The sequence below is a fragment of the Helicoverpa zea genome, chromosome 1 (genome assembly GCF_022581195.2).
Source record: "Helicoverpa zea isolate HzStark_Cry1AcR chromosome 1, ilHelZeax1.1, whole genome shotgun sequence".
NCBI classification, from domain to species: domain Eukaryota; kingdom Metazoa; phylum Arthropoda; class Insecta; order Lepidoptera; family Noctuidae; genus Helicoverpa; species Helicoverpa zea.
The window spans coordinates 9,961,936-9,976,415 of NC_061452.1; the positions used below are offsets into that span (position 1 = coordinate 9,961,936).

The window sequence follows — 14,480 nt, forward strand, 5'->3', positions numbered from 1 at the left end:
CTGAAATTATACATAACTCTACGAATTTTTGCACCGTCTGAAATATGTTAATAATTTGTATCCAGGTGCGAGTGCTTTGTCTAACATATAACGGTTTTAAGTGATAGTTTTAGAGATTTTAGCGTTGGAATAAAAGGAAAATTAATTTGTACCTGTATGTGATTTGTCTGGAAATGACGTATTACATATCATAAAGGTAGGTCAAGGAACTGTAAAATTGGTATGTTGTTATGATTATACCATTCAGCCACGTGCAAACCTAAATATATAAAAGAAAGTCGTGTTAGTTACACATTTTATAGCTCAAGAATGGCTGAACCGCTTAACCTGAAAATTAAAGGGCAGATAGCTTAGTTCCGGGAGAAGGACATAGGATAGTTTATGTCACCATCCGGTTTCTTAAAAGTTGTCTCGGCACGCGAAGCTAATTTTTTATACATATTATTTGGTGCGAGGCGTAGATAATAAATTATTTTCCACTGTGTAATGTAATACAATACCGGGGCGGCCTAAACGACCCGTATTCCCACTTATTTATTTATTTATTTTATTTATTTAACAATTTATGTACACAGTGAACATATAAAAAAGAAATAGACATAGTATAGAAATAGTACAAAGGTACTGCTTATTTCTAAATCGAAATCTCTTCCAGCAGACCCGTAGTAGGAGAGTTAGAATAAAGAGAAGTAGGTAGATAGACTGTGTAAAAGGACATAGTAAAGATATATAAATTACACATATATATATATAAAGCAAAAGATACATACATACAAAAATACATATTTTATAAAATAACTCTATGAAGAAGAGGAGGACAAATAGTAGCTTTTGAGTTTCTGTTTAAAAGTAGCAACAGTTTGACAGTTCCTTAATTCAGGCGGCAGCGAATTCCACAACCGTACTGCGTTTACTGTGAAGGAGAAGGAATAAAAGTCAGTGGAATGGGAGGGGATCTTAAGGAGAGATTTGAGATGCGTTCTACAGAGCGCATCAGGCGAGCGAACAAATGAGAAGCGTTCTCGCAGATAGGAAGGAGTTTTGGGATTAAAAAGGATATTAAAAAGGAGACACAAAATGCGCGTGTTCCTGCGAAGACGAATAGGGAGCCACTTGAGTTCTTTGCGAAAATGAGAAACATGATCATATTTTTTTAGATTGAAAACAAACCGAATACATAAATTTTGCAACCGCTCAAGCTTATTTAAGAGCTCCTCTGTGGCATCCAAATAACAGGCATCCGCGTAGTCAATGATGGGTTGAATGAGAGTCTGAGCAAGAGAGATTTTGGTTTTCAAGGGCAAAAAGTACTGGAGGCATTTCAGAGTGTGAAAGGTGAAGTGCACCTTGCGACTGACTTCATTGACCTGCGCAGACCATGATAAATGTGAGTCCATGATGACACCCAAATTTTTTGCCGTTTCTGCATAGCTCAGTTGAACCCCACCTAAACAAAGAGGAGGCAAAGACGCAACATCAAGCCTGCCCCGCAAGTTTCTGCCGCCAATGATCATGGCCTGAGACTTCTTGGGATTGATCTGTAGCCCAAAGGACTGCGCCCAGACCTCAATCATATTCAGGTCATGATTCATAGCGGCAATGGTAGATTCCGCATCGCATAACGGAAAATGTCTGTATAGTTGTAAGTCGTCCGCATAGAGATGGAAGTTGGAAGAAATGACCTTAGTGACAGAGTCAATGAAAACAGAGAAAAGGAGAGGAGAGAGAACGCCACCTTGAGGTACGCCCGCAGAAAGGTTGCACCAATTGGAGGATAAGTTATTAAGCCGGACACACTGCGTACGGCCTTTAAGATAGGAGTCAAACCAACTTAACGTGGAAGAAGAAATATTAATAGATTTAAGGATACCAAGAAGAATGTCGAAATCGACAGAATTAAATGCACTGCTGAAGTCAAGGAGAACCAGTAACGTCAGGGATTTATTTTAGTGCAGTTACAGTGCTATGACCGGGACGAAAACCAGATTGTAAAGGGTGGAAAAGGTTATTGCGGGTAAGGAAAGAAGAAAGCTGAAAATGCACCAGGTGCTCCAGAACTTTGGACAGGTAAGGAAGGATTGAAATGGGTCTATAATCAGACATAGAAGCTGGATTGGAAATTTTAGGTAAAGGAATAACGATGGCTTCTTTCCAGGAATTAGGAAAAGAACAAGAGAACAGGGAGAAATTTAGGATATGCGTCAGGACAGGTAGGACAGTCGGTAGAGTTAAGAACACCATTCTAGAGCAAATGTTATCATTACCGACTGCACTAGAGTATATGGCAAGGATAGACTTTTTGACGTCGTCTTCAGTCACAGCACTCAGTTCAAACAAAGAGCACTGAGGCAACGGCAAACTAGCAAGCTCACTCAATGTGCGGGCACGGACGTGTGGGTCCAAACGTACAGGGGGAGAGGAGAAGTAGTTATTAAGGGCACCCACATCAGTGTCCCCACCAGCAGCGCAAGCAGCCTTACCGATGCCAACAGTTTTGAGAAATTTCCATACCTCAGAAGAGTTACGGTTATCGAGAGAATTGTGGAAGTAGCGTCTCTTTGCATCTCTACACATTCGACTACAACGGTTACGCAATGTCTTGTAGGTAATGAGGTTGCGTTCAGACGGACTGCGCTTCCACCTACGCTTGGCTCTGTCTCGACTGGCCATCACCTCCTTTATAGCAGAAGTGAGCCACGGAGCAGGAGCATACTTAACTTTGACACGGCGAAGTGGAGCATGAATGTCGAATAGTTCCAATAACTTACAATTAAATAAACTCACCATTTCATTAACGCAGGTACTCATGAATATGCTAGACCAGTCAATGCAATCAGCATCACGCTTCAATGCCTCCAGATCAATGCCCTTGTAATTCCGAAGATACAGGTATTGAGGCTTACGCTTAGGAGGACGAATCCGATAGGATAAGAAGATTAGATCGTGATAGGAAAAAGATGCTGAAATCTGACCATGAGAGGATACATTACTTGTCTTAGATACTACTATTAAATCCAGGAGAGAAGGAGTGCAGTTAGGAAAATGATGAGTAGCAGACAGAGGTAAGAGACTGAGATTGAAAGAAGAAAGGAGTGATTGAAGTTTAAGAGCTCGCCTGTCATTCTTTAATAAACAAGTATTAAAGTCACCCATCAAGACCACGTGTTCATATAGGGGAGAAAAATCATGTAGGAGCGTGTCCAGAGAGCCAAAGTAATCAATGCTCAGGTTGGGGCTATAAAATACACCCAGGTCCACTTAAGTGCCCATAAACGTCCCCTTCTTAAGTCAACATTCTGATGCCTTATATGCGCATTAATTTTATTATGGTTGGTAAAACGTAGTATTATTTTCAGGAATTTTGAACATTTCAGTGCAGTGGTACCTTTTTTGACTACGAGTGCAGGTAAATATTCCTAAGTACGTTGAGCCCAAAACAAGATTATCTTGCTTGTTGAGTGATGATAAGTTTAAGATATGGAGGGTCATGATACAGATGATCTCATATCTATATCGAGTGTTCCAATCAGATGACTTTACAGAAACAATGGAATTTTATTTATTGATCTTATGTGGACGTAGATCCTGTACCTACTTACGTAAATCAAAACAATGAAATGTGTCTAATTAATTTTATTAATAAATACGTTTTATAATATACACCAGCCTAGGAAAAGTACGAGTAAGCACACAATTTATAAAGATATCTAATTACTTTGATCATTAAGAATTTATTCAGAATCTTCCTTATAGCCTATTTGCGCTTTTTCATTGAGTTTATAAAATAGTTCCCAGAAAACTATCCTGGTATTGAAATTTCTCTTCTCCACTTGAAGTTCTGAGTCGATGTTCAGATAGTTCAATAAGTCTTTTGTGACGATCGGCCATTGAACGGGCAATAGTTCACTGGTTTCAGGAGTAGGGTTTCTGAAACAAAGAACACAAAACAATTACTCTAAAGTGAACCATATGTTACTGCGTGGTAGGTTAAAATCCTTTTGGCAATATTTTTAGCTCTTTACTAAGAAATGAAAAGTGGCACTAAAGGATTAGGTACAGTAATATAAGTGATCAACATACCCGTATTTAACAAAGTTGGACCACAACGTCGTAATGCGGTCGACAATAAGTTGATCATCAGAATTGGGCTCACCCATGTACGAGATATCAAACAAATATCCTAGTTCATCTGCATGTGATGCTCCTGCCGTAGTAATGTTCTGTTTGTTTTTAACAAAGTTCCTTTCACCCTCATAGGAAAACAAGTAGAAATATATATTTTTGACTCCATTGTCAAGGTATTTTTGAATAGTTCTGACCACAGGGTAAGTAAAGAACAAATCTGAGTGGAATTTAATGATGCCATCTTCAACTGCTTTGGTAATTTTTTCATCTCCAATATAGAAATTTCTCACATATTGTTCCATTTCAATAAGATCTTCATCGTCAAGGTTAAAGTATTTGATTAAAAAGTCATGGAACACGTTAAGGTTTTCAAATTCTTCTTCTGACAATTTATCGTAAATATAGAGAGATTCATAGGTGTTATATCCTGTAAGAATCGGAACGTTTGCAATACTTGGCTTCTTGATGTTAAGCGGATAGTCATGGATGAACTTTTCAACATTTTCAAAGTCGTTTTCCTTACAAGGACGAAATTCCAAGCCAAGTTCTGGAATCGATGCAATTATTAAATTCGTGTCGACTGACGCCAGAAAATCTAAAGCTTCTTGTATGTCCTTTGTAGCAAAACCGAGGTGTTCTGACAACTTGAGAGGTGCAGATGTGTCTGGTTCTGCAATAGCCCAGGGACTTAATGCAGCACCGCTCTGTAAGATTACTTTGTCGAATAATTTTTCCTGGCTGTATAGTAAATGAAAGTCAACCGATGCTCCTCCGGCGCTCTCACCCATAATTGTTATTTGATTAGAATCACCACCAAACGCTTCTATGTTGTCTTTGATCCATTTCAAGGCCAATTGCTGATCTTTCAGACCTTGGTTTCCAGGCACGTCAGGAGTGTCAAGACACATGAATCCGTAGGGACCCAAACGATAATTCAATGTTACTAGAATGACTTCTTTTTCAACAAAAAATTGTGGCCCGTATAGGAATCTGCCTGAGAATCCAATGGAAAATCCACCACCATAGATCCATACTAGGACAGGTAATCTGTTTCTAGAATTAGCTGAGTTTGGCGCATAAATGTTTAGATGAAGGCAGTCCACTGATCCTACTACAGTGTTGTGGAATTCTTCGATTTGAGGACATATGGCTGAATCATCGTAAGCTTCAAAAACGTCGTCAAAGCCGGGATGTGGGGTAGAAGGCTAGAAAATAAAAGTTAATTTTATATCGTATATACAAGGAAAAGGGCTGAAATACTATTATTTCTATAAGTAACTTACCCCAAAAGGATTACTTTCGTTCACAGTTGCGTAAGGGATGCCCATAAACATGGAATAATCACCGTCGGTAGCTCTCAAGCCACGAATTAGGCCTACTTTCGAATCCACGAGGGGGTCAATCCTCGATAAACCACTGCCATTGTGTATTAGACAAAATATTAGTGGTAAAACGAATATGATTTTGTCCCCCATGATGTTCATGGCGAGCTCACGAGAGGTAATGTAACACTGGCACTTCTAGCAATTGAAGGTGATCAGAGATAAGGGGCCTTGTCTTTATGTCAAGTGTGCAATGGAGATATATCTGTTGCTGACAACAACATCGATGAGATAACGTTGAATTTTGATAAAATATTGCGAAACTGCGAATCTTGGCATTGAGTTAAAAAATGGTTTATTCAATATCTAAACTACTGAAACTGAAACTGCGAAGACGCGCAGCACCGAGCGGAAAAAATGTGACAGGCATCTTTTGTACCAGTAGTGGTAAAGGACAATGAGCGTTTTGGTCTACGTCTCCTCTAGCATTAAGTTATAAATCAATAGAAATCTTGTGTTATTTAGAGTATTTTCTTGTATGGCGGCGATTGTCATTTGTTAATATTTAGGGAGTTAGAACGTGTTTAGTGAAATAATAACTACATATGTTTAAAATCTGCTACAGCTTCTAAGGTACTGACAATTTGTTAGAAGTATTCTAGTACGAAATGTTCTATTTAAAAAGGCCTTACCAGTGATATATAATTCATTACTAGAGAAGGAATCTAAGAACTTTAAAGTAACTACCGATAATATTATCTAAAATAAGCTCTAACTTCTAAAGTACTAAGAATTGGTAAGTAGTATGTTAGTATAAAATGTAACGCTTGAAAAGACCTTTCAAAAGATGTATGACTCATTACTAGAGGAGGAGTAGACCAAAATCCAAACATTTCGCCCATTGTCCTTTATTGATATGAGCGTTACCACTCGGAAAAACTGAACGGAAAAACCCGCTAGTGTGAAAGGGCTGTTAGAAACGAAACAGATGCAAGACACATTATATTATGTACATACTAGCCGTTTTCTCGCGGTTTCACTCGCGTCCTTTGAGAACTACTGCCCGTGCCGGGATAAAATATAGCGTACGTTACTCGGGAAGACTGCAGGTACAGCTTTTCAACAATGAAATAATTTTTCAAAATTTCGGGTTACATTTTTTCAGATTTTAGTGTACTTGTACATTACTGCTACTAAAACTGATTATCAGATTAGATAAATACCTCTTAACAAATTACATAGCGGTATGGAAAACTAGAGCAACGAGGTTGGCATGCTATCTGTCAAATTAGTAAATTAAATTAAAGAACCAGAAAATTGGGGAACTTTCTGCACTGTTACTGTTTTGTAACAGATGAGTTCCGAAGTGCAGTCTGCACTTAGTTTTGGCTGGGAGACTAAGGTGCACCCGCATTGCGGATTCGGCTGTCTCACGATGAAATATGGTGTTTAAACTTAGTGCAATATCTTATCTCCCTGCAGAAGTTTATCTGCCAAACATTTTACTCGCTTCTAGAATTTTTTAACATAGTTTATCTTAAATATAGATTATGAGAACGAGAGATAAGTAGATCGCCGAAGTGGACCTGTGATAATTACATGGTCACAAGCTGCGAGTATGTGTGGTATTCAGACGGAGAGAGAGTAAGCAGCAATAAATTATTACAGTTAGGAGGCCGGTGATAACTGGGCACTTCCTATACGACCCTTTGCATGTGTCGTATATTGCTATAATTGAAGACGAGACCATGTCTGCGTATGTAATGTGATAATGATCTCGTATTCAAGTACTTTTTGCTATGTGTTTATTGATGGGCTTGTATGTTTGAAAAAGCAAACTTAGTAAGAATTCACAGAAGATAATAGTCACAATGGTTCTTAACTAGGTTTCAATATTTTTATTTTTATTATAAGTATGTGCACAATTTTTTTTATAACGATTTTTTTGTTACAACACGTTACACACTTTGATCATTATTACTATAGTTCGGCCATTCAGAGAATGCGTTCCTGACACGTCGCGATTGAACTGACTGAATTATAACATTCATTGATTATTGATATAATAATGTTGTTTTAATGCTCCTCAATTGTTAAAACGGTAAACAACCAGCAAAAATATTTTTATCGTAACTGCAACGCCATTGCAAAGTTACGTCGTCAGTTCAATCGCGACGTGTCAGGAACGCATTCTCTGAATGGCCGAACTATATCATTTATTTCGCACACTATGGCTACATTAAGCAGTGTGCAGTCTTTTAGTCAAGAAGGATAGCGCGATTAACCTATTAAGTTTTCCTCATTATTTTCTTATAATAATTTCTGTCTGGATTTTATTACCTTGATTATTATCTGCTCCTTTGGTATAAAGGTTATGTACGACTTTTGTGCAAGAGTTCTCTGGTTCGGTTCTTGGCCAATAAAAATAACAGATGACAGTCATACTTTTGGAATTTAAAAATTGGTAAGGATTAGAAGTAAAGCATGTAGTAAGAATGTAATGTTTTCGTTTAAAACAATTTCATTTAAAGTTTCAAGTAAGTTATATTTTAATTTTATATGTTTGTGATGAGGCCATACTCTTTAAATAAATAACATGAAAAAGTAGATTTTACAAGTTGTAAAAAAGATGAATGAGAGAAAACTGTAAAACACGTTAACGAACAGATAAAGTTGATATGAAACAGATCCAGCCTCAAGCTTTCACTAGCGTGTCAACTGTACAAATTAAATTGACACTCCACTTAAGAGGTGGCTCGGTTTGTTTACAGTATTCATATTTCAGTAGCTCCCTTTGCACTGTTAACTGGGGCGCACGTTACAAATCTCTCAGTAGACTGCCTACCGGCGAACCATGAACATCCGATAGAAAAAAACTAAATTTTTTGAAAAGTGAAAACAAAAAATAGACCACCGATTTTTTTTATTTTTTTTTATAATTTTCGGGTTTGACAATGGTGTCGAAAGGGGTGGTGTTGTCATGTCACGGGATGGTTTGGTTGGGAGCGGTGGCGCTTGCGCTGTGGGCGGGCGGCGCGCGCGCAGCCATGCGCTACGACACGGCTACGCCGCATACTCCGCCCTACAGCAAGTATAAATATATACCGTTGCAGTGAGTTCTTTTTTGATTTTATTTATGTTATCTTTTATTTATTTTATTGGAAATTACAATTACTTGTAATCTGTAAAGTATCTCTAGTAAGATGTCTTCTGAGAGGTAGTGTTTTTAAAACTTGTGGAAAATCTTTTTCATACGAGTATGTAATATGTTTGTAATCTGCCAATAATATAGTTGCGATTTAAATTGCTGGATTAATTTATGCTACATGCATATGGATTCATATTACTTTTGAGACATTAATTTACAAACGGAATACATTATGTAATTAATCAGATAAGTTTTTTAATCAGATATTTATTTGTCAGATAAGTTCAATCGATACCAACTTCCGAAAATGGGAAACTGTAAATGTGATTTCACTAATTGTCGTTTAAATCCCTTTATTATTCACATAGTATTATACTAGATTGAAGAGTGATAATATAAGTAGCAACATTCCACAAAATATCAAAATATATGGAAACAAAATACATAACCGTAAATCTCCCCAAATTCTAGTGTCGACGAGATCCCCGAAGCTTCCCTTTCATCTCCTACTGAGGAATCTTCGAGCAGGATGCCGATCTCGGAGTTCATCCTGACGGCACTGCGCACTGCCCTGGACGTCGTCAGGAATGTGAACAAGCAGCGAGCCATTGCTGCGTCTACTGTCAGTAATAATACTGCTGTTGCGGTATGTATCAATTTTGGAGTTTAGTTTGTATTAGGGGATACTTTCCCAGAGTACTACTTTCCGTATCTGGATATAAAGTAGTCTTGGGTCATTTCGATGTATAAGCTTCTATAGCTTCCTGCCAAGTTCCATCAGAATCCAGAGGAACAAACATCCAAATTATATACAAGCTCGCGTTTATAATATTTTAAATTAGGAGTAGGTATAGAATTAAGAAAAATAGTAACGTTTACCAATTCGATAACCAAGCTAGCTTCAGTGCTGGGGTTTTCAAATTGTAGGAAAACACAATTGTGAGTTTTCAGGTTGATAGTATATTATTATTGTTTGGTTTAATAGCTTAGGTTATGAATTGTATAAAAAATGTGTAGATATTATAATGCTACTCGCCTTTCAGACAAGCTTAGTGCTGTAAATTTAGTTTCTTTGCAAGGGCTTTTTCGTAACTTTCGTCTGTACCTATTCATTTTAAGTTCTTATGAGAACGACTTTCATCAAAACATTGAATCGGTTAAAATAGCCAAACTAGGCTTATATGGAATAAATACAAAAACAAAAAATAACACGCAATTTAGCAACACATGTGCTTCCCAATTATCATTCATAAAATCAATTCAATCGAGCGTGAAGGCGGCATATCTCTGAAACCGTCTGAACATTCTATTGGTATGTGGAAACAAATGAAACAAGGTCAGAATACGGTACCCACTGAACTGGGTAAAGTGGGTGACCGACTGTTTAGTGCTAACTGGATGGGCTGGGCAACTTATTTAGACAACCACGCCGTGGTTGACATGCTCGTGTAAATCGAACTAGAACGCGTACTTAGATCATTTTGTGTAATTAACTCTGTATTTGGGGACGTTTATGAATTCTTGTCTATTAGTTTACACTTTTTTTGTGATTGGGTGTTAATTTTTTACTTTGTAAGGCTGATAGGTATTTACGGGGCTATCTGGTAGTAGGTACAAGTAGATTCGAGTTTTTGAGATATAGGATCAACATGACCAGGGTTGTTTGAAACTAAAAAAGGTGGCGATAATTGGGGGTTTATGAAATAAGGATTATGAAACATTTATATTAGGAGTTATGTGGTAATTACGAAGTACAACAGTACAACTTTGCCAACGAATAAGCATTTAAAAAAAGAATAGCAACTTGTCGCCAGAAACGCATTGGTTGCTATAAGTTTCTTGAAAAGATTGCGCCGTCACGTTGTTAGCCTTATCGCAAATAATGTTTCAATCAAATATTAAAATAGACCTTTGAAAATATAATGAACCTCTTTTCAGACTAAATCTATTATAAGCATTAGATTTTGAATCTTTATAAGATTAATAGTATTTCGTAGGCTTAACAAGATAAGTTTTCACATTTATCAAACTTTTTGATATTTGATCTAATTTGAAAATCAAATCTTTACGCAACCATCTGAATATTTTTACATGAATAAAATTTCGGGCAAATTCATTCTATCTCAAATTCAAATCTATTAGATTTTGTTATGGTCACAAAAAATATTATCAGATAATTACATTTTGTGGCCATTCATATATAATTTTTATAATCGAATTCAAAAACTCATTATGGAATTTCTTATACTTAACACTGACACACTTAACGTCTGAAATATGATAATTCCAGGTCCAACACCCGAAACGAACTAGAACTAGGCCAAGGAACGGGACAGTGGGTACCGGCAGAGGCTTCGAGGACTATTATGATGAAGATCACCATCACCACTATGAAGAGACCACCACTACCAAGCCGATGAAGCAGAAGGCCAGGTACACCGACCCCTGGGCTGGGTACTACGACTGGATCATCAACGAGGGGTCTTTTAAGTTCTGGAGTGTGTTCCAAGTATGTATAGCTAATTATATTTTGTAAGGACATATTTCTGATCAGGAATTCTTGAGGATAAGGTATATTTAAGAAAATCCTCACGTTGCTCGAAATAAAATTTGTTATAGTTGTGTTGGATTTTTAAATTAATAGTAATTTTTTAAATTTAATATTAACTAGGGTAAAGACTGTTGCGTAATGAAAGTTGACAATAGCTTTTACTTAGTTGTACCTACGTACGTGGCATGATTTCCATTTCAACAGTAACTGCAATATCGTGATAAATTAAATCATTCGATACTACAAATCGACTACTTGTTTCTGACAGACGTCATCTTCTCCCGAATGCACAAAAATAGACTTGACCTCAAGCGCAACGTAGCGCATCGTAGCGCGAAAATTATTGTTGTTTATAATTCAGTAACAAAAACAGCTATTACGTGGTGATTTGACGAACAGCCGGTAGTTAGACGACATAACATTGACACAGTTAAACGCCATGCGATGACCGTCGCGACAGCACTGCACACCGACAGCCTTGCGAGCCTCGTTACACAAACATTTCCTAGATCGAGGCTTCGACAACAATACGAGGATATATTTACACACAAATAAGGCTCACTTACTTAAAGTTATTTCTCACAATTATCTGTATCTACTAAATAAGACCAATTATTGACAACGCATCGGCTGCTGCCGAAACGTGATATTATTTTCACGGCCGCAGCTTAAGTGCTTCTGCTTTTAAATGTTTCCTTATTTTTTCTAACTTAAATGTGTATGTTAGTTAAGGGAAGATAGGTATGTCTAAAAACTTCCTCCATTAAAATTCGGAGGTAGCAATTAAAAATAATGTCTAAACGTCTTATTCAAATCAAAAGAACGTAAAATAATACTTATAATGTTATTAATTATACAGTGTTTGTAAGCAAGTCTAATTGAATTCTTTGCTTATTAAAGTGCATGTACTGAGAAATTCTTGTAACAATTTGAGTAGTGTTTTGTTTATAAGATGTGTGGTTTGGAATCGGTGGTCACGACTGTGAGGGTGGGGTAAGGAGGGAGGATGTGAGTAGTTCCGGCGGAGCTCCGGCGCTCGGCGCGTGCGGGTCGCGGTAATGACCCACCGATTATTCTACTGATTCAAAACTTACCTCATAAAGCTGATCGCTGTAAACAGATACATTGTTTAGTCACTGACGGATGTTTCAATACTTTTCATTCACTAGAATGATGTTAAATGCTACCAAAAGAATTAACTATTTTAATATTGCATCGCGGAAATGACTGTGGGAAAATCTGCAAACCAGTTATTTTAATAATTGAAGTTTTTTGTTTGCATTTTGAGATGTTTCAAAACGAGACTCTTTAATATACCTACATGGAATACATCACATAGAAGATAACTGTAACCACTACAATTACTTTTGCAAAATACTTGATAATTTGTAGCTTCTGTTATCATTGCCTTCTTTAAACTGTCTTTTATCTGTCTATCATCTAACAGACCACTTATTTATTTCCAGCTGTTCACGGCAGCACTACTCCTGTACGCGTGCCTCTCAGCTATCTACTACGCGAAGTTCAACCCGATCTTACCCGACTACGACAGGGAGTATGACGACTACTTCCTCGAGCGCACAGTCGGCAGACAAGCGAGGAGTCTGGACCCCAGTGAGCTGCCCTCAGGACACAGTTGGATTAATCCCAGGACCTTCCAGTTTATATTAGACGCTATAGCCAAACATTATGAAGAGGAATAGGGTGTTAGATTACGTTATGGTAGGTTAATGCGGGGTAACGATGATTTTGACTTGAGAATGAGACTTAAGAAATGGTATCTGAAAGTGTAGTGCCATGACATGAAATTGGATTTTAAGTTTGATGGGACTACTAAATAATAATCGAAAGTTCTGATACCTGTAAATGGGGTACGTTTGATAACAAAACTGAAAATTATTTTTTCAATTGTCGGATAACAGCAGTGATCCTTGTTACCCTGTATTAAAATAAAACTAAATATTTGACTGAAACAATGCTCAAATATGGTCCGACAAGACCAAAGTAAATTAATGCGGCCTAGGACAAGGTAGACTTGATTTGACAGAACTTAAAATGTAAGTTCTCTTTGAATCAAGTCTCCAAATTTTGAAAAAATTAAGTATTATTTAAGTTAAGTTATGCTCAAATTTAGTTCCTAGAAAGTCGAAAATAAACTTACAATTTAAGAAAGGTAGTTTTATTGGAAGTTATTACAGCGTGGGATAAGTTTAAGGGTATTTTATAGTTGAAGTTCGCTCAGGAAGTGTAAAATTGTGTTATATGGGGGTCCAGAGAGCGTCGTGTTTATGTGATGTGATGTAACGTTCGCGGACCTCGGGAATAAACGTTCGACAAACCTCCACGACTTAGGAGCGGCGTGCACTGCCCACTTACAGGCCGCCAGGGAATAACAGGGAATGTATTAGATAAATGTACGGTAAACATGTAGCACTTTATGCCAGGCAGGTGGTAGAACATATTTACGTCCATAATATAAAATGGTACTTAAAATTATTTTTCTCAAGATCTTATGACGCTTTGTTGATTTAGACTACAATGTTTTATCATTGTGCTCTCACGATTGAAGAAACTGGAAAGTTTTTCAGTCCTACTAAGCATTAAAGCAGCAATCTGTGACTCATCAGTGTTTAAAAATAGTGACGCAATTATATGGAAAAAATATGGAAGCCATTTTTAGTCTATAAGTAGGTATAACAATGTAACTTTATCGTGTAAGGCTGGAAGATGTTAAAGTCCTAGAAGCATCGTTGCCAATATACAGGTATTATTTTATTATTGGTATTTTTAAAGTCGTGAGGTGTGTCTGTGTGCGTGGTGCGCACGCGGCGCGGGCAGCGTCCAGGGTTCGATGCCCGGCCGCGACCACTCGTTGCTAGGACATGCACAGGATGTCGCTATTATGCTGCCTTTACTACCACGACTTTCCTCGCTTATTGCTACTTAAAATATAATGTTTTATTGCGTCAATCGTTACATCGGAGTATTGTTCGTTTGCAGCTTTTATTTTAAGAGTCATTCTATGGCAGTAAACTCGTGTTTTACACGCTTCTTCGTTTGATGTAGTCGTGTTCGTGTTACTGCCTTCAAGCGTTGTTGATATTAACGCTTGAACTCAAGCTGAAGTTAAGATGACTAAGCGCTACGTAAATAATAATTAAATATCTATCTATGAGTTCACCATCGTCCAAGTATGCCTTTATTGTCTACGAAGCTAATTGTACATAGGATTATGCATGTGTTACTTTGTACTAAGGCGAGGCCTTGTCCGTTTATTGCTATGCTTTGATTTGTTGATAATACCTCATTGTTATTGTAACAACAAACTTAAATT

The 14,480-nt window shown here is 37.3% G+C and overlaps 2 protein-coding genes across 2 annotated transcripts; one reads left to right on the top strand and one right to left on the bottom strand.

Annotated features, from left to right (window-relative positions):
- Positions 1 to 3,618: 3,618 nt before the first annotated feature.
- Positions 3,619 to 5,629, bottom strand: LOC124633213 (juvenile hormone esterase-like). Its single transcript, XM_047168386.1, has 3 exons — positions 5,409 to 5,629; positions 4,081 to 5,330; positions 3,619 to 3,927 (listed from the first exon to the last, which is right to left on the bottom strand). Exons 1-3 carry the CDS (start codon positions 5,607 to 5,609, stop codon positions 3,732 to 3,734), a joined length of 1,647 nt encoding a protein of 548 aa, XP_047024342.1. The 5' UTR covers positions 5,610 to 5,629; the 3' UTR covers positions 3,619 to 3,731.
- Positions 5,630 to 8,217: 2,588 nt separating this feature from the next.
- On the top strand, positions 8,218 to 13,288 carry LOC124633221. Its single transcript, XM_047168397.1, has 4 exons — positions 8,218 to 8,559; positions 9,067 to 9,241; positions 10,886 to 11,104; positions 12,613 to 13,288. The coding sequence occupies exons 1-4, from the start codon at positions 8,402 to 8,404 to the stop codon at positions 12,847 to 12,849; spliced, it is 789 nt and encodes a 262-aa protein (XP_047024353.1). The 5' UTR covers positions 8,218 to 8,401; the 3' UTR covers positions 12,850 to 13,288.
- Positions 13,289 to 14,480: the final 1,192 nt, after the last annotated feature.

Coding starts and splice junctions, on each gene's coding strand:
- LOC124633213 (XM_047168386.1), bottom strand. CDS start 5,609: ATGAACATCATGGGGGACAAAATCATATTCGTTTTACCACTAATATTT. Junction 5,331..5,408: donor ACGAAAGTAATCCTTTTGGG/GTAAGTTACTTA, acceptor TTTATTTTCTAG/CCTTCTACCCCACATCCCGG. Junction 3,928..4,080: donor TCCAACTTTGTTAAATACGG/GTATGTTGATCA, acceptor TCTTTGTTTCAG/AAACCCTACTCCTGAAACCA.
- LOC124633221 (XM_047168397.1), top strand. CDS start 8,402: ATGGTGTCGAAAGGGGTGGTGTTGTCATGTCACGGGATGGTTTGGTTG. Junction 8,560..9,066: donor TATAAATATATACCGTTGCA/GTGAGTTCTTTT, acceptor CCCAAATTCTAG/TGTCGACGAGATCCCCGAAG. Junction 11,105..12,612: donor AGTTCTGGAGTGTGTTCCAA/GTATGTATAGCT, acceptor ATTTATTTCCAG/CTGTTCACGGCAGCACTACT.